General features: G+C 36.0%; 1 protein-coding gene across 1 annotated transcript in view; it reads left to right on the top strand.

Annotated features, from left to right (window-relative positions):
* The window catches only part of LOC309392902 (F-box/WD repeat-containing protein 1A), a 39,485-nt gene extending 18,842 nt beyond the window's left edge, over positions 1 to 20,643 (top strand). The window contains exons 8-11 of the mRNA XM_081954476.1: positions 1,794 to 1,904; positions 5,912 to 5,990; positions 10,866 to 11,059; positions 16,061 to 20,643. Of these exons, the coding sequence (XP_081810602.1) occupies positions 1,794 to 1,904; positions 5,912 to 5,990; positions 10,866 to 11,027 (352 nt within the window). The 3' untranslated portion in view covers positions 11,028 to 11,059; positions 16,061 to 20,643. The remainder of the gene's footprint in view (positions 1 to 1,793; positions 1,905 to 5,911; positions 5,991 to 10,865; positions 11,060 to 16,060) is intronic.
* Positions 20,644 to 20,980: the final 337 nt, after the last annotated feature.

Below are 20,980 nucleotides of genomic sequence, written 5' to 3'. Positions count from 1 at the left end.
AAGAGGAATACAATTATATTTCTGCTTACATGGAATAAAAACCTTGTGCTGGAATTTTGCTGCAGTTGGCAGTTGCATCTCAACAAAATTCAGGTTGAATACATAGTTGACCTATATGCTTCTTAGAGTTAATATTCAAACATTTGTTTGCAGAGTGTTTCTCCTCTCCCTCTTGTTTTTTGAAAGTGGGTTGTAAACCTTTTGAGTATAATTTCAGTATTCTATATTACTTCCTCACTCTTCTTTAATAGGTACTATGGTTTTTTTTAACAGAATCGACACTGAAACCTCAAAAGCAGAATGAAATTTAATTCTCTAGAATTCAGTGACCATAGCCAAATGTGAGGAATGAATGGCTAGACGCTGTTACTTAATACTACAGTTCCTGTTCAGAGTTAGCTAGAAAGAGCAGGGTAATGGGCCAAACATGAGCTATTAATAAAATCATAATCACTCTACTAGAATTTATGTCACTGCACTAAATTTGGCTAGCATCACAAACTATCTTTATATGTTTCCTTTAGAATAGTTGAAGTGGATATGATAACTGTTTCCCTATATGCATTTTTGGCAAGAATGGCCCTTTAGTCAGAAAAATTATCTTGATCATTTTTCCACAACGTTAAAACCTATTTTATAGGGAGAGAGACTATTAAAGCAAAAAGATGGCTTTGCCATAGGCTCAACTGATAAAACTGAACTCCATCTGCTTAAAAATCTCCTGAATATCTCTCTTATGTAACTAGGTTTCTTCCAGTTATTCTTTTTGCTTCTTCACATTCCCACCAATACCTTACAAACCTTAAAAGCTGCATTTCAGAGGACTTTCAGAGCGTAGAAATGAAGTAAAAATGAACTATTCACAAAGAGATACTTTTAGTTCAGTCAGTTATATAGCCATTTATTCCATGGATCATAAAATGTGTAACAACTGTCTTTTTATCCATAGGTCATAAAAGTGTATAACAGCACCTGCTCCCTAGGGCAACAGTCCCATAGACTTGAATTACAGATCCCTAATTTTAGTATTCTCTTTTAAATAACTGGTATGCACTATCTAATTATAGATTTTGTTATGCCAGATCCATATGAATAACAAGTCAATTTTTAGTTGTTTTATAATGGATACTGAACTATAAGCATTCTAAGTACATATACTCAGATTCATACATAACTTCATACCTTCACTTTATTATGAATCTGCCATTGCAATTGATGTAATATGTTCCTTTCTTTCAATTTCACTTATAAAATAACAGATGCAATTTCAGACACTTGTGAAGAAGCTCCAAACGTGATCGTCACATGCAATGCAATTTGGCAGTTGCTAAAAAGTTTACCCAGGTTGACAATAAAATGTTTTAAGAAAGAATAGTCATTTTAGATGCAACTGTAGAGGAAACTCACATTTCAGTCTCTTTCCACTAACAAACTCAGTTTACAGCAAAAAATATATACTATTGTCTAATATGAAAATGTTATCACAAGCTCATATGGACTACTATTGACCAATTTATCTGGATTCAATTATGTATTATCAGTCATTTAGTCCTAATAGCAATTCCACTAGAGAGTTTAAATCATGTCAGCTGTTTCTGAAATTACTGGATATGAAAAAAGTTAACTTTTGCATTAAACATTGATTCCCCCCCCCCCCCCGATACAAAATAGAAATTTAGATATATTCCAATTCTCTCACTTAAGTGTTTATTAAGCAGGTTCAATTTGCAATTTATAATTCAGTTATAGAGTTTTAAAAATAAAATGGTTATTTCTCTTGTGTTTTCCAACAGGTTATGGGACATTGAGTGTGGGGCCTGTTTGCGGGTCTTGGAAGGCCACGAGGAACTAGTGAGATGCATTCGTTTCGATAGCAAGAGGATAGTCAGTGGAGCCTATGATGGGTAAGAATGTCATGATGAGATACATATCTCATGAATACCTTATTTGCTTATCCTAAACTGACTTACAACCTGAAAACTAGAAATTTAAAAATGCCTTTTGAAAAATCACTTCATCAAAAAATAATCTTCCTGAAATGTGAACTGCAAAAAAGAAAACAATTTGATTCATTTTAATAGTAGATTTTAAAAAATGTATATAATGTAATATAACTTTGTTATTAATCAGCTTTTTTAGTATTCTCATTGATGGGGGGAAAATGAGATAATGTTTATATATAATTGTTGGAATATTCAAAACATCTAATTTGCCTTTATATCATTTTTATCTGTATTGCATCTATTATTTCATGTTTTCCTACTGATCTTTTGTGCCCATTAAACAATTGCTTTCAGAACGTACCTATAAAACCCAAATTCAACTTCATTGCAGATTCTCAACTCAGAATCAGCTTTTCATTGTGACAGACTGATTAACTTGCCGTTCTGTTACAAGCTGTCCTCTAAATTAACAGTTTCTTAACTGGCTGTAATGGCTCAGTGGTTGTAATGCAGTATTGTAGGTAGACTCTGTCCACTGCCGGGGGGTCTATGATAATTCGCAACAGCCAACTTGCTGCAGCCAACCCGCTGCGGGACAAAAGTTACATTAATATCAAAGAAATAGTGGAATAATTAAAGAATAGATGCAAAAGGGGAGACAAACTGATATGTGAATTACAAAAATTAAATTTTATTTGTTTATTTTAAATAATTAAATTGAACTTTTAAATTGTCCTGTGATGAGTTGTCCCAAGGTGAGTTAGCCATGGTGAATTGTCCCACAGTAAGTTGGCCAGGGCAAGATGGCCACAGCGACCTGGCTGTGGCGAGTTGTCCCATTCTGCTACCAGGGGTTCAATCCTCACCAGCTCAAGGTTGACTTAGGCTTCCCTCCTTCCAAGGTCAGTAAAATGAGGACCCAGATTGTTGGGGACAATATGCTGACTCTACAAATCTCTTAGAAATGCTGTAAAGCACTAAGTAGCGATATATACTGTTAAGTCTACGTGCTATTTTTGTTGCTATTCTAGTGCATTTATATACATTTACATTTATATTACTCAAGTTTCTTTTTCTGAAATGAACTGCTAGATCTATTGGTGTGGACCAGCTTAATTTACATGAAGTTTTCATATACCTTTTTATATATATTTTATTGAATTTTCATAAGAAATAAAATAGGAAACTGGGGGGAAAAGTAATTAAAAGAGAAAAAAGATGGGAAGGGAAAGATGCAAAGGGAAAGATGCAAAGAATAAGAAAAGATAGAAAAATGAGAAAAAGATAGCTTTCAACTTTCTTTGATACACTTGCAATATAAAATACATTAATTTTTTGATCTAAAGTTCAATAATATACACTTTCTAGAATAATAAACAATTCTACTTGTCAAATCCCAAAATTAATGTAGCTTTTTTTTCCAGTTTCAAGCAAAAAGTCCAAAAGTTGTTTCTATGTAGAAACAAAACTAGACAAAGTCTTTTCTTTAATAAAAGTAGTTAATTTTGCCATCTCGGCCAATTTCATTAACTTCACCATCCATTCTTCTATTGTGGGAATCTGTAGGCCTTTCCATTCTTTTTACATACAAAGGTCTAGCTGCTGCTATGATATGTAAAAACAAAATCTCATGTTTTTCCTCCAACTGGCTATCCATCCAACCTAAAACCTTCGCATGTATACTTTTTGATGAGTTTGGAAAGATGAAAAAATTCTTATTTCTAGAACATTGTCTTTATTATTGGAACAGAGAAAAAGAGCCCTGTTCTGTTGAAGACTCAGCTACAGTGCACAGCAAAATAATACACAGGTTATCTGGAAGAAACTAATCTGGGCAAAAATGTCAAAGAGACTGCATGCAATTTTATATGTCAAAACGATTATTCAAACAAATCAGAAAGCTACTATAGAATGCCAACATAGGTGTAGTGCAGGGGTGTCCAAACTTGGGAACTTTAAGACTTGTGGACTTCAACTCCCAGAATTCCCCAGCCAGCCATGCTGGCTGGCTGGGGAATTCTGGGAGTTGAAGTCCACAAGTCTTAAAGTTCCCAAGTTTGGACACCCCTGGTGTAGTGGTTAAGTCACCAGGCTAGAAAGCAGGAGACTGAAAGTTGTAGTCCCACTTTAAGCATGAAAGCCAGCTTTGTTGACCTTGGGCCAGTTGCTCTCAGCCCAGGGTTGTTGTTTTGGGGAAAACAGGAGGAGGAAGGTGTATTGCCTTGAATTATTTGTAAAATTAATAAATGTGGGATACAAATAAATAAAGCGCCACAGAAAACGTGTACTTTTGAAATCTACAAAACTCTCATCAATACTAACCAGAAATGCTGACATACCAGGTCTACTGTGCAATAGTATAGTTAACTTGAGTTTGCAAAAAAAAAAAATTGGAAATATATTATTTCAAGCTTTATTTTTGTCCCTTATTTCTTGAATAGAGGTGGTTATTGTCTATGATCATTTTGAATTCACCCTCTCTATATTCTTACACGCCATTAAAATAAAGGGACTGGAAGGAGCTGTTCCATGTTCACAGAAGGGTTAAAAGTGCAAATTTGCTACAGTTTGTTTTCACATGAGTAAGAATCAAGATAATGAAAAATCAGTGTTTTCTCACAGTCCCAATAATCATATTTTACTCTATTTTAGTATCTCTTAATTTTTAGTTCTTATGCTGTACATATAAAACCAATTAGGTTAAATCAGAATTTCATATTATATTTACTTAGCCAAACAAATTAACAGATTTCTCCTGCTCTGTGCCTCTATTTTTGAACAAGGAAAAATAACTCAGACTGTTTTTTAGTAAGAAACTTCTTTCTCATATTTAAAACTTGTCTTTGTTATTGTAATGATCTGAGTCAGTGACTTGGTGAGAATAATCAAATGAGGATCATGGCTAAGAGCTATCACTTTAACTTTAACTTTAACTTTTATTTAATTTATAAACCGCGCCCTCTCCCAGAAGGGACTCGTGGCGGTGTACAGTCATATTAAAACACAATATAAATACATAAATATAAATAAATATAGATGGAGGAGGTAACATATAAACTGTACAATAATAGTTAAAATTAAAATTGGAGATACATTAAAAAACTACCCCTAAAAAAAAGCTACCCCAGAATAAAATGTTTGCCAGGAGGTTAAAAACGGAACTATAAATGGGCCAGGCCAGCTAATTGGAACAGGTGGGTCTTGAGTTTCTGTCGGAAGGAGCGAAGGTCGGTAGTGGTTCTAATATCGGGGGGGAGGTCATTCCAGAGGGTTGGGCCCATCACAGAGAAGGCTGTACTCCTGGGCGCCGCCCGTTAGCATTGCTTAGTGGACGGCACCCGGAGGAGTCCCTCCCTGTGGGAGCGAATTGGTCACACAAATGGATCTGATTTGTCACACATTTATGTATTATATATTTGCCTTTCTTCCAGGAGCTCAAGGTAGCAAGCATAGTACTCTCTACTACAGTTTTCCTCACAAAAAAAAACCATGTGAGATAGGTTGGACTCTCAAGTAACACAATAAATCTTTAGGACTGAGAGGGAGCTTGAGTATGGATCATAGTCTAACATGTTTCCGTCCACTAACTTTTTATGTTTGACTTAGTCTTTGCTGAAGGTGCTTCTAGTTGGGTTTTTTAATGCCACATGGTTAATTATAGGAATTACATGGAGCAGCTACACAGCTTGATTATTCTTTGTCATTAGGCTAAGTTTTAGCATCCTTTATTATTATTATTTTCTAATAGCATAGTAAGTCATGTAGGCAGAAGGGAGATTTAGAGTAGAAAGGCAAATTTCTGAAGAAATGTATACTTCATGTACTTCTGTCTTATAGTTTTGAGGAGATTGTTTTAACTGAGGTATATATATTAATCATTATCTTGAGTTGGGTTGAGGGCAGTTAATTTTACCTTATATTGTAAACTAATTACAATTGTAATTGTATCCTTTCTTTTTCCTTATCAGAAAAATTAAGGTCTGGGATCTGTTAGCCGCGCTTGATCCCCGTGCCCCCGCTGGAACCCTCTGCCTGCGCACTCTTGTGGTAAGAGCTTTCAATTGACTGTGTTCTAATATTAATATATAATGAAATTTCATTAATATATAATGAAATGGAATTTGGTGAACAGGAAAGAGGAGTTAATAGGCAATGTAAACCTACAACTCCTTTAGTGTCTTAGACAGATTGACTGAAGCAACCTGACCCTCTAGTTGCTAAATTCTTTCCATCTAATATGTTATTTTTCAGTATTTTCACTAAATCCAGATTAATTAGAGCTTGGACCAAAAGACAGTGGTTCAAAAAAAAATGGATTGAAATTTGGCTCATCCACAAAAAAAGAAATCTGTTTTGATTGAGTTTTTAATAGATGAGATATATATATAAAATAACAGTGGCCCTAGTATTAGAATTCATCACTGCATAAAGAGGAAAAGATACAGAATACTAAGGTGGACGGGTGGCATCATACCATAATTTGGGACTTCCATGCAGTAAAGATAAAAAATATATAGCCTAATTATAAAAGAGATTACCCCACAATCTGGCACGCAAAAAGAACATTACTATTCAAATTCCAGAAGCAAAATAAAAGAATTTGAAATAGTGAAATTTGGAGTCCAGAACAAAATGCCTGTAAATGAAAGAATTCCCACAATCAAGTTGCAAAGGTAGCCAATCATATAAGCAATAATTGCTTCCTGTATTGTGGCATCCCCACAAAGATTTATACTGAAGACTGTTAACTATTTTTTTTTTAAATTTAGCTGGTGCTTATCAAATCTGATTTGGATGCAAAGACCATCCACTTAACATTGAGCTAGTATTAAAATATTCTATTTTAGAACATAATAGCTATTTTCAGCTTTTTGATAATTTAGTTCAGTGCCACACAACTAGGATAAGTTTCTGTATAATCTAGATCAAGTCCTGGGCAGATGGTCGCAGGCTGGAAAGGAATTATTCTAGCCTGGGTCTTGTGCTTAGGTTTGGCTCATTTGTTACAGACGTGGTGAGATCAACTGACCCATCTTCTTCTGAAGTTTCTTCCTCTGATGAGAATAATGTCTATCCATTGTTGTACAGAAGTAAACCACTTCATCAGAAGTCACATTTCATAGACCAGATCAGTAGCTTTTGCCCAATATGCCTAAATATATTTTTATCATCTACAAGTGATGAAGGGAAGTGGGGAAAAAAAGAGCCACTTTGTTTTGTCTTCTAATGGAGAGGTTTAAATGTGTGGGAAGCAGAGTAGAATTCATTAAGCATAAATGAGGTGCTAGGGGAGTCAGTACCCATTACCCTTGAGTGATTATGTTCACACTTCAGCTGAGACTGAATTGTGAATCCTGCTGCTCATGGCTAAGCTGCTAAGGTAAACAAACCCTGAGATTTCATTGCTTCATTAAAGTTGTCTCCTACTTTTATCCAAGGAAGGATAGGCAGAAGCATTTAAGTTTTAGATGTTTACACAATTTGGGAAAGTATCTTAGCCATTGTTGTGCTCTCTTCGGTATCTGAAATTAAATGTGTGTTATCCAGTGAACAAAGTGTTTGTTTTCGTTTTCTTGTTCAATTTTTAGGCAGTGTGAATAGTCCATATAAAACGTACATTGCACAAGAATATAACAAATGCTTTCTTGAATGAGACCAATGAAAGGACCAAGATTTTAGCAACAGCAGGCATTGACACAGTTATTATCGTGTGCTTCAAATTCTTTCTTATGTATTCTGTTCCTAATAGTTTGAATATTTTGACATTTTTAGCAGAAAATGAATTGCTAGCCAAGAAAAGATGGTAACTTCAATAATATATGTTGGAAAAACAGAGTGGCTAGTGTAATCGAGCAGGAATAATAAAATGCAGAAACAGAATAACAATATTCTCCCAACATACTAAGCATGAGTATATGCAAAATGGAAATATGTTTTGTTACATTTTATGATACTGTTTTCTGTGGCTGCGGTTCAAAAGAACGAAACTTGAACCAGTTCAAGGATCCTGTGCTTTGTTTAAAAAAAAAAAACATTGATACATTTTAAATGTTTTAGTTATAAAAGCAAGCCTCTTGCTCTCTTAATTTCATCTAAAGCCAGTGAACAGATAAGATGTACTAATTTATGCTCTATGCTACCTGCAAACCAACTTGCAAAAAGATTGGCAAAGGGAAAAAATTAAATATTTCTGAAATTTCTCGTTATGAAAGCCATTTTTTTTCCATATGCTGCCTTGTGCCTTCCTTGCACTCAGGTTCAAATGTATATATTATTTTTTTCATCCTTGGTATATGGTAATTGAAAGAAAAGTGAGGAAAGTTTACTGGGCTAGATCAGTGTTTTTCCTTAATAATAATAAGAAAAAAAGATTATAGAGACCTTATCCTTTTATACACCCTTTTCAAATCAGTTACATCCTTCAGGGCAATAGGACATCATGGGGAAACAATTGAATTCCAGTCAACCCATTGACACAAATGGGGTAATTTTCAAAAATGTTTTAAGATAAGTTTCATCTTAATCTAAATTGTCATCTAAATCTAACCTTGCATGAAATCACCAATATGGATTTCTACCCCAACAGTTCATTTGCAGATGTACCTGTTTTGGCAGCCTGCTATCAGCTGGCTGCCAAAAACAAATAAAAAGGAATTACACTTTCTGCCTGGTGGAATGAGAACATTAATAAAACAAAGATGTGTTGTTGTCCAGGAGAGAGGCCACGCCCTGGGAAGTACAAAAGAATTATCCCAGCCCCACTGCCACATTTAGATTGTAAACAGAACAAAAAGTGCAGTCATGCATACTACCTTACTCAGCAAAAACAAAAGTGCTAAAGATACACAAGAATTGCAGCAAACAGGTCAAGCCACTAAGTGCAAACATGCTTTTGCAGCACAATCCACCATAGACCGCATCAGCATTGCAGAAGAGCAGGCACAGTGAGCTTAGCAGGCCATCCGGCATACAATGGTAACATTTTAAAATATATTCTGAAGTTTCCACCAAGGAATGAATACTTTTCAAGTGCATTGTTACTCAAAAACTGCAAAAGATCTAATATTCAAATAGCTGAGCATAACATTTTGGCAGTGGAAAGATGAGCAAATTAAGGGCTTGATGAATTTAAATGAGGATGTACTGCATGCTCTTTTGTCCTTCTGTCTGCAAAGTGTTCAGAATTTTTTTTGAAAATGAAGACTAACTGGTTATATAAATGCCTCCTGAATCTCAGGAAAAAAGAGTATGCACAGAATACACACATGCCTAAGGTTATGTCGTGTACTAATTGTACTTTTTTGTGTTTACCATTGATAATATTTGCTGAGTAAGATGTGTGTGAAAAGCACACCCTCACAAAGGGACAAAACACACATTTGGTATTACTTTTAGTCTTTACAATATACCGTTGTCTCTCATCTAGTATTCCTTTTGCTTTTCCTTTTGAAGGCCTACATATCAATCTACTCATGGGAAAACAGGATTCCCCATAAGATTCTTTACAAAAACCAGCACTAGCTCACCCTCCTGGCTTCAGATAGCGGCAGGGTGGGTGGAGCATCATAGCTTCAGGGGTAGTGATACCATTTTTACTACCATCTGACCAGTACAGTCACCAGACCTTTATATGTATGTGTGTCATGACCATACCTAATTAAGCAACTCCCTTCAAATAAATCATAATTATTTGGAGGATGGACAGGTAGATTTGGGGAAACAAGGAGAAAGGAGAGAGACCCACACGTAAATTGCAAAACTGATTTTATAAAGAACAACCTGACTATAAATGATTCAGGCTGAAGTGTGTCTTAAAGGCAAGTAACCAGTTATATTTAATATATCACCATAACTTCAGCCTGAGTCCAATACTCCCTCATAACAATTTCCTCTTTGAAAGCAGTCTCTTTCTCCAACCACATTCAGATCAAAAATGGCTCCCTCGCTGTACTACATGGTCCACAAATACCTGCTTTTTATTTCCTAACTCCATCACTTGTCCTAAGCCAATAGCAGGAGAGACATGATACGTCTTCTACTGTATTTCCCCAAAGTGGGGAAATCAAAAGATAGGACAACTTTCTAGCACGTCATCTAAAATAGAACAGGGCATTCAGAATTCTTTCATTCAAAGTCATTGTATTTTATTTGGTACTTGAACCAAAATAGGTCGTTTTGTGCTTGAGCCAAATATATATGAAATATGTTGCTGTCTTGTACTGAACTAGCTGGGGCTTTAATAGCCCAAATCGACTTTGTTTTGCACATGCACGGTACATGCCGATATTTACAGTGGGCTTAGATTGCCAACATATTTTTAACATTCTCCTTAACTATCCATGCCTTGAAAATCTGTTAGGTAAACAATAACACTTATTCAATTATTCCTCAAGATTCTAGTAAATGTTAGATAAGCAAATAAGTACTGTGCAGTTATTACTATTGCTATTCAGACTTTGAAAATGATATGCAAGAATTCTTTTGGACTTCCCATGAATGCAACATCTCTCTGCTATTCATTAAAGTGCCTCCCTCCCTTTGAGGGGGAAGGAGGGCCTGCAGCAAGAGCCTGAAAAACAGTGCTATTGCTTTAAGGAAGTTATTCTAAACTTCATGCTAATCTAATAAATTTGGGCTCATGAAAGATCTGAAACATTCTTGCAAGCTATTGTTAAAGCCCTGCACAGTCATAAAAGTCCAAGCAACAAAAATTCTAGTTTCAGAATATTCAGTCCTTAAAATATTGCCAGTGGAATTAATGAAGTTATGAGCCATGTTTTGGGCTGTCTATCACCGTAACAGTAGTGAAACTATTTTTCAAAGATCTACTTCCCTTAGAAATATAGAATAATTACAAAATATGTTTTATTTTTATCCAATAACTGGAAAAGTTTGACTTTGGGTTGTCTTTCCTTTGTTTAGGAACATTCTGGCAGAGTTTTTCGACTCCAATTTGATGAATTTCAAATTGTCAGCAGCTCACATGATGATACTATCCTTATCTGGGACTTCCTGAATGATCCAGCTACGCAAGCAGAATCAAACCGCTCCCCATCCAGAACATATACTTACATATCCAGATAAATGGTACTATACTCTAGATTACAGTTGCACAGGTAAAGACAAAACAACTCTAGGAGACATCAGGCTGTGTAATGGGGAGGCCAAGAGTATAAATAGTCATGTCGCTTACAGCATCTTAAGGATTTAATTCCTGAAATGAGAGCATTCCTGAACTCTCTAAAGATGACTATGGTCATCCTATTAACCACTTTTTACAACCAGCCATCCCATTTCTCATTGAAATTTCTGTCTAAGAAAAATCTATCCAGGTGGTTAATAAACAATAATGTACTATCCTTGTTTGCCATAATAATCCTTTTCATAACAAAAGTTCGCAATTGGAATTTATAGGGGAGGAGATAGGCCTCAGATCAAGAACCTAAGAGTATTAAAAGAACATAACATAAAGATTAATATACAGATTATTTGGATTGGATGCCATGTTTGGATTGGATACCAACGTATATGTGATTTTTCACTGTAATCACTCTGATTTTCACAAAAGTACAACTCAGGATTTTAGAGGGAATTCTGACCACCTTTACTAGATCTACCTCTAGGGCCATCCATCCTTTTTGAAACACTAGCAATAACAAAATAGGCAGTTCTAAACTCAGGAACTGCCTACTTCAACTTAAATGTACTTTAATCTTATATGAATGACCATTTGTGCAATAGTTTGCAAATTTGGATTATCAGCCATAAGGAAGCACTTTGTTTGCCTAATCTGTTTCAGCAAAGGCATGTTGTGTTTCAGGCAAGTCCGCAGAAACATCTCTTCCCACTTAAAGGCATTTCTGTGAGACTTAGCTGATACCATAGTTGATTCATCAGAAACTATGCTGCCCATAGCATTCAAGCAGGCCAGAGATTTAGGCTATCAGTTATCACATTGATTAATGTCAGTGTATATAGCCTCATTGAGCAGCCCATAGAGTTCTTCGGTTAATACCAAGAGAAGTCTCTTGGTAACCCATAGAGATCCTAGGGAGTTAATATCAAGAGAATTTACTCAATACAGCTTATAAAAAGTACATTTTAAATAGCTCTGGGGTTCAAAACAGGAAGACAAGATGCATCATTGATGGTGATTTATTCTATTACCTTGATGTAAACTGGCAACGAAGGTATATGTGACAGTAGGAACACAGGAGTTTTTACGAACAGGATTCGTTCCCCCATTATATCTGGCTTTTAACTCTGTAGTTACCCAAGATTGATCCATTTTCTGATCTAGGGTGTATGGACAACCAAAGAGCAGAAATTGGTATGTCTGTCTTCTATAGCTTTTATAGTTTTATATTTTATATGTAAAAGCTTCTCCTTTTGTGAGTATCCACAGATATCATCTGATATAATCAGAGTCATATGTCTGAGCAATGGTATGGAAGAAATGCAATATGCCATGTGCCATGTGATCTGAAGCATTTAACACAGAATAATAATTTTCTATGTTGATATTGGATGATAGGTCAAGCACAATACCTACACACTTAAAAGGTGGTGCCACTATGTGTCAAGAACAACAACAAAAAATGATCCAAGTAAAGATAATATTTTATTCCATAGAATCTCAAATGAGCTATTATGACAGCTGTAGATTTAGAGAACCATGGAGGAGGGCAATACCTAATCCAAAGGAAAGCCAATAAGCTTGTGTCTTCACTTTAAAACTCAGACAATGGTGAAAAATGAAATAGGCATCCTTTAAATCCATTGGTGAAAATTGGGGTCCCTTTTCAAGGAAGAGAAGCTTGGATATGAGAAACCTTATGGAATTTTTTGACTGATAGGAAACAATTTACATTCCAGAGATGAAAACTGATCCCAAATACACCATTTTCCTCTCAGTATAGCAACATACCACAAAACTCAGATTTCAATTTAAAGCATGGAAGCCTTTCAATGGCTCCTTTAGAAAGTACCATGCATATCATCCTTTATAGTCCTCCCCCCACCCCTTATTGAGAACCAGGCCTGTGCACTAAACAGTAATCCGGTTTTTGAATCTAATTGAGGATAGCGTCAGTTTTACTACTAAGAGTCCTTCTCTGTCAAACAGCATGGCTTTAATGCATGCCTTTGCTTTCTGCATAAGACCTGTGGAGTAGAGCCAGGCATGCTGATGTAGGGTGATAGTGCACAATTGCCAATGAAACTGGCAGTGTTTTTCTCCTGCTGAGCAACCCATGTTGCTTTTTCTTGGAAGAGTTTAACAATGTCCTTTTTTCTTGTAAATACTTACCATGCCAACCAATATTCATGGCTCCATGGGAGGGTAGTTCGACACAACTTAGTAATGGACGTGTCCTTTTTACCACTAACACATATACTAACTAACAATGCCTGCTGTGGTTTGGTAGCTCACTATTGCTTTATTCAGGTCCAGGGAGTGCAGATGCCCAAAAAAGCGGAAACACTTATATCAACCTTCTATAGCTCCTGGCAGTGTGCAAGACTTTGGAGCCTTTCCACAGACACCAGACAGTGCAAAGTACATTAAACAAGTTACATTCAGTTACATGGTACCTGAATAAATAGGCCATTAGGAAATCCCTCACCCAGTTGTCGGTTCAAATTTAGAACTACAGTAGAATCAAAATGTATCTCATCACAGCTCATCTTCTGGGCAGGATATTTTAACAGATTCATTGAGTCAGTCATTTGCTATCTCATGACTGGCATCTGCACCCAACTGTTAATGTCATCTTGCTTCACTGTGGGAACAAGCAAACATAGAAATGTTTGCAGCCCAGAACAGATAGAATACTGAGAATTCCACTAGGGCCAGCATCAGTTCTAGTTCATCACTTCCAATTCTCTTGGTCAGATGCCTTTGTTTTATCCCCTTCTACTGCCCCCCCCCCCCTTTGTCTTGATGAAGATGCTTTATGGCTTACACCCTTATATCATTCCCTCATCCTTGGTTTGCTTTTTTCCTCCTTGGGACCTAAGCACAATTCCATTGTCACCATGCACACCATATCCTAATTCACACAAAGAAAGGGTAACACAGTAACCTAACTTAACATCTGAACCCTCAGTATCCACTTGGAACATCAGAGTGGCTGAGTTCTCAAACACCACTGGATTATGAATGCAGCATAGAAATTTAAAAAACAATAGTGTTAACGATTCTCAAATTTTGTGGCTATAAATGCATAAACCAGCTTAATTGTTTCCTTGAACATATTCTAGATTTCTTCCTATCTCCTCCCATTCTCCCCATTTCAACCTTGTAGCTACCACTAGAGGCCTCTTCAAAGAGTGTCATTTTCCACATATTCCACTGTTAGATGTTTCTTTAAAGGTTGTTCAAATTTTTGACCTTTTCATCCCTTTCTAATTGGCATCACTTTCACATGCAAAATCATTAAACTTTTGTCTTGTGGGTTGTGATGAGCTGCCTCTGATACATTGTTGCATTTTACCACTTGGTGTTTCCTTCCTTCTCAAAGCTATTTTGAAATGTCAATCTGGTACGTCCCTCCCTCACCCCCCCCCCCAACTGAGCAATTAATTGGAATGGAACTGAATCATTTGGATATGCTTTAGGCCTCCCCCCTCCCCCTTTTATCTAACTCCATGCTGTATGGACCAGATTTGTGTCAAGAGTTTCTTGGTATCAACAAGCCTTTCTCAAATTAGATGAATTGCAGCCATTAGTCTCTTTTGTTAGTTCATTGATAAGGTATCTTTTGTAACTTTCACAAGACCAGCAGTTTTAACCATACACCTTAGAGTGGTCTCCTCCTGGGCAAACATATGAGAATTGTTTGTGTTGAACAAGAATGCTTAGCAGACCTATCTCCAATGTGCTCACAATCAAGTGTGCCTTTTAGGTTTAAAAAACTCATGTTTTGTGTGAATCATAGAAATTGTGATGAACAATAGCTTATATACTCTTATGACTTTCAAATGTTCATAGATGGAAGAATGGAGTCTAATAGATCAGTTATCCAAAGCAATCACTTATGGTCTCTATTAAACCTATATTATAATACAGCATTTATTTGAAGAAGATCTGCGGGCCTCAGGCTGTCATTCTGACTGCAGCAGAGAGGTTGAATAAATGCAGTACAAGCTGATGGTGTCTTTTCTAATTCTCTTCTTGGTTATTCATTCGTTTATTTATGTTTTGGGTTTATCAGTCTTTTTCTCCTCAGAAATCTATTCTGCTCAAAAATCACTGACAATTAGAATCACTGACAATTAGAATCACTGACAATTAGAACCCAGTGTTGTGTTCCAGGTATACACCTCACCATTATATCACATTCACAGAGCTGTATGTACTTTCATTTCATGCATGTTCAACTGTACACGTGATTTTTATTTTAGATTATGTAAAGGTTTCCGTATATTTTAGACATTACATATAAATGTCCACAAGACAGTGTCGGGGGGCGGCGCCTAGGAGTAGAGCCTTCTCTGTGGCGGGCCCAGCCCTGTGGAATGACCTCCCTCCGGATATTAGGAATACCTCTGACCTCCGCTCCTTTCGTATTAAGCTTAAGACCCACCTATTCCAAGCAGCTGGCCTGGCTCAACTTTGATCTAACCATATCGCTCCTGACGGGCTTTTACTGGGTATTTTAATTATATTTAATTATCTAGGGGTTTTTAAATATTGTATTTTAATTGTTTTATTTATCAGCCGACCTCCTCCTTGTGTATGTCTCGGTATATGTCTCTGTTATATGTTTGTTTTGTCCATATTTATTTCATATGTTTCATTGTACGCCGCCCCGAGTCCTTCGGGAGAGGGTGCGGCTAAGAAATAAATATTTATTATTATTATTATTATTATTAAATGCAGAAAGACAGAACTCCTCAGTACCCCCAAAATGTATTTTTCCAGTTCTGTAGAGCTGTTCATCCATTCCATGTACCACGATTAATATGACAAATGTACAAAAGAAATATAAATGTTCATTGAAATAAAATTGATGATGTCGTCCTCTCTGATTTGTAAAGCATGCAAATTAAGTTCCAGTTACAAAGTTAATAAATGACAAATAATTATTTCCTTGGTTTTTTTTTTTCCCCCTCAGACTGAGCTGCAATTCTTAAACGATCTGCCCATGCCAGGGCAAAAGATTTATCCTCAAAACAGATATTGCTGAAGAGGCAGAGGCTCTCAGATGCTTTTGGAACCAAGTTCTCGTGCAGTTGATCTCAAACAAGTTCTTCTCAGCACAGCCGACTGCTTGGGTGCTGCTATATCAAAGATTTCCTTTCTCTTTCCCGAATGACTGATGTGCACACTTTCCCTCTTCACAATGAGTCCCCTCAACAATTCCTATCCCCCGTGCTGACTTCCTATAAATATATTTAATATGTCAGAATTTCTTGCTTTGCTCTTAAGCAGAAAAATCATTACCTTCATTCATTCAATTGGGAGATCCCTTTTGATGAGCAAGTAAGAGAGGAACAGCGGGCTGATGCCTCTAACTTTTGAAACTTATGTAGATGGTCCCTCTCTTTCACTGTCAGATGGCCTTGGACTGTAAAGAATTGCCAAGTTAATGCCAGATGAAGGCCCAGGTGGCCGGAAACTAGTTAAGTGGTCATAATGGGAGTTTAAAATGATTTCAATTAAGACCTTTGCATTTATTTATCTGTATCAAATGTTAGTCTGGGAGATGCTAGTAAATGAAAATGTAAGTTTTATTTTTTAAGTCTAATATTGCTTAAGTGGAGAGGTTTATTGATCATAAATTTCCTTGTTTTGATGGATGCCGTATTTAAGGAAGGCATAGTACAAACAGTTAGAGAAACTACAGGGTTGCCTACACACTTATAGCGTCCTACCTTTTTCCTACATCTATATTAAATAAATGCTTGCAAAAAAAAAAATCTTATTCTTCCTACAAACCTAGTTGAATCATTTGTGAATGAACTGGAATGTTTGTATTCTCCCAGCTAATTGGAAAGGAACTTATAAAATAATTGATGTTATGACACATTTCAGCCTTTAAGCTGGAAACCCAGCTTATGTAGGAAGAGAAAATAGTGTGTGGGGTGGTGGGGGGGCATTGAAGGTGTTTAGTGCAGACTTAGAGATAAAAATAAATTTGTTCTTTATTTCTAAGTAATCCCACGATAAAGCCATTAGGCAGTCACCATCCCCAACTGTAAAAAACCCTTAAGAAGTCTCTTCTTCGCATGCCACCCCTCGGGATCCCAAGATCCGTCATTAAGGAAGTGTCTTGATAGGCCAGAAGGCCATCCCCGGAAAAGGGGGAGTTCCCGGAGGGAATAAAGTTCTGTCGCAGTATAGCATAGAGGAGAGTGTGGCATCAACCAAACGGGATGACATCATGGGGAGATGGAATGAGGAGATTGGAAGATAACAGCTGAATTGTTTGCAAATGTTTGTTTTTAAGTGTGAAATTCCAGAAAACAAAATGCTTATGTTGCTGGAGTAGTAATTGCAGCAGTACAATTACTAGTAGCAAACTCAGTGGATCATACGTTGATGGGAACATAGAATATTTGGACAGCTGGTTCTGTCTATGTTTTTTCATCCCATATATGATCTATTATCCAGACCCCAATCAGCAAGGAAGTATAGCCTGAGACATTGGTTTTCTTGGGAAAAATGCTAATCCAATATGCAAGTGTGTCTAGAACGTAATTTTTTTGAGTTCAGATTTTTTTGCTATTACTAATTACTTCCTATAGCAAGAGGAGAAGAAAGAATTAAGTTATGGTTAGAAACTTACTATTACCCTTTAATCATTAATTACTGTTCTCCTATGTACAAGGCCTACAGTTTTTGCCAGGTGTGCGACATGCAGAACAGAATATCAGGAGATTATACTCATCTTCAGATCAGCATTTCTCAACCTCCACAACTTTAAAATGTGTGGACCTCCTGGGGAATTCTGGGAGTTGAAGTCCCAGCATAAAATTGGGAAGTTGAAGTTGGGAAGCACTGATTCAAAACAATGTTTTCTCTCCTGAATGCCCTGGGTGTTTGTGCATGTGTGATTGTTTTCCCCTGCTCCCTGGTGGAGTTTTAAAGAGGAGACTAGTGCTTGTATATTCAGTCCTGGTCCTTCCTGCTGTTTTCCCAAACATTTTAGTGATGTTTGTTTCTGAACAAACCAAATACTGGCCAGATAATCTTGATGTATAAAATATGTTTTTATAAAGTCTCAATTTCAAGGAAAAAGCTGAAATGGAGCTATTTGGATGGAGTGATGATAAATCATTCATTGCCATGGAAGTGGCCACAAAAGGAAGACTTTTTCCTTTCAACTTCACCCTGCATGAACTTGAAAGAAACTTCCTGTTGAATCTCCACCTTTACAAAGCCTTTACTAAGGCTTTACTAAGGCTTTGTGGTTCATTGGCTCTAAATATTCTACCTTGTGTTTTCTCTTCAAAACATTAAATGGATTGACTGAATAAGTAATTCTCACATATCTAAACTGAATCTTCTTTGGAATGAATACTAACTTGGAATTGTATATTCACAGTGGAAGCAAATTAGAGCACAACTAAATTTTAGTCATAAGAAAACTTCTTACTATAAAAATTTGTATTTCTAATACTTGCAGTTGTTTATTTAAAACAAAAATGTTCAGTTAGGGACACAGCTGAATAAAGGAATCCCTTGTAATAATGCTGAGCCATTTTCACTGTCCCATCATCAGGGAAGCTGAGCATTTTAAGGGTTGTATTAAGAATTTATGTATGCTTATTACATTAGAATGGGATAAGTACCCCACTATGCAGTTAACAAAATCTATTTTGATTAAATAAGAGACTAAGGAAAAAGCTTCATGTGTATTCCTCTTTTCTGGTCCCACAGATAGCAATCTTTTGGGGCCTGTATGAGTTGTGGGATTTCACACTTCCCAAAATTGAACGTTTGGGGATTTTACTCTTTCTGAGTGAAATTCTAATACATCTAGTAACAGCACCATGAAGAGAATTGAAGGTCTGTGTGTTATTTCCTGCTGCCCTCTTGGTTTGGGAAAATCTTTAAAAACTATTTTTTAAATTTTATTTTAAGCAGCCTATGTGATGCATTTTAATATTGCGGCTATACATACTTATTTTTTATTTCCCTTCCTAAATAATCAAATGATTATTTTCCTGAAATAGAAAACCTTCCAAAGAGTTCTTCTTCACACTATATCTAGATAATCCTCAACCTTCATTTTTCTGACAATGACCTCATATATCCAGCTGAACTGAACCAACAATAGTAATGAAAGCACTTGTCCCCTTCATGCTGACTCGAACTGGGTTCGGATGCCTGGAATGCACATTCAGAAAGTGCTGCATCTCTGACAAAATAATTTTAGCTTCCTGCTGATTTATATATCATGCCTACTGGAATAAAGCATAGATGCAACTCATCCTTTATACAACACCATAGGGAAATTTCTGTTGGTGTGTCTGTCTGCTTTCAAAGCCATCGCGCCTTTTAAGACTTTGTAACAGTTTTGTTTTTCAGCAAAGTTACATATCAAAGAGATAGCCTAGTTTTACAAAATGTAATTGGGCTGTAACTCTTCTGTTTTTGTGACAGTGCTCATTCAAGTAACTACAATTATTTAGTGACCTTTCAGTGGTACCAGATAGCCCAGAAATGGGACCTTTGATAAACCTTATAAGTGTCTGTGCTATGTAATATTTTATGATGCTTTTTCTGGAATGCCTGCAAATTGTCTGGTACAGTCACATTTCTAGATGCAGAAATATCTGCATGGAATATTAGAGACCTTTTTTTTGAAAAGGTATATGTGATTCATAGGTTGACTTATATGGATAAAAAGCACAACATTTAATGCTCACAGTAAAAAAAAAATCAAATCACTAATGAATCCAATCTTTATTTGCATATATGTTCATGATTTAGGACAACATTAAATGTTGAGCAAGACATAGTGAAACTACTATGGCTATGAGAAACTGCATCAGAAAAATAAAACTGAAGAATCATGAAGGTGGATTGTAGAAACTAAAACTGCTTGATCAAAGCATTCACATTTATTTTGTATGCTTTTAAGGATACATTCACTACAATGAGGGCTACAAACTTCTCATTTGTCTAAATAGGAAACAGGTAATTTATGCTCCTCAGATATTTTTAAAATTGTAGCCCTGACAATCCTTATCTATTGGTTTGGCTAATTTAACTAAGGGAAAAGGAAAGTTGCTGTTAATCCACAAAACAAAATATAATAGTAAACCTTTTTAATATCTTCACTCTAAAAATGTAATTCTCAATCATTTTATTTTTCATACCACAAAGGAATTAGGATGCTACTTCCAAATCTGTTAAAAACAGAATCATGGCAATGTCTCTAATAGCTTGTTCCTGTTTGAAAACAAACATCTCTAAGACCAATATATGTTTATTGCAATTGTAGGAAATGCAAAGAATTCATACACAGGTGATTAGCAAGCGAAGATATGGTCTTATTTGTAACACTGCTCTTTGTTTTTTAGTTTCTAGGACTGGTGAGTGCTTTGGGATTTTTGTGATTATGTTTTGGTGATGTGTAGTTTATGTACCAATGTTCACTTGAGCTAGGGTTATGATAACAAGTGTGTGTTTTTTTAAAAAAAATTAACTTGTTAAAATATATATATAAAGACAAGATTAAGCTGTGAACCTTCTAAGTGTTTTTATTTCTGGAATCTTAAATGAAAAGTCTGTTTTCCAAATGCTTTAGCACTGACCTGCAACAGCTTCCCCCTTGAATGTATCATTTATTAATATTATAGTAACCTATTACACTGTCTGGAATAAGTAGAGATGATATGTTCTTCAAAACAGAAAATATTTACCAAATGGATCCTACAAGATATTTCACTGAAATATCACATTAGTTTGGAAGATATCCTAAAAGCAGCTATTTAAATAATGCTATTGATACAAACATGTAAGATCCAGATTATACTTTCTTGCTATCTTCACTGAGTCACATCCACTTCAGAATTTCAACTTT

The sequence above is a fragment of the Natrix helvetica genome (assembly GCF_964273705.1).
Source record: "Natrix helvetica genome assembly, chromosome: 5".
NCBI classification, from domain to species: domain Eukaryota; kingdom Metazoa; phylum Chordata; class Lepidosauria; order Squamata; family Natricidae; genus Natrix; species Natrix helvetica.
The sequence above is the reverse complement of the archived record's forward strand: the minus strand, read 5'-3'. Positions and strand labels throughout refer to the sequence as shown.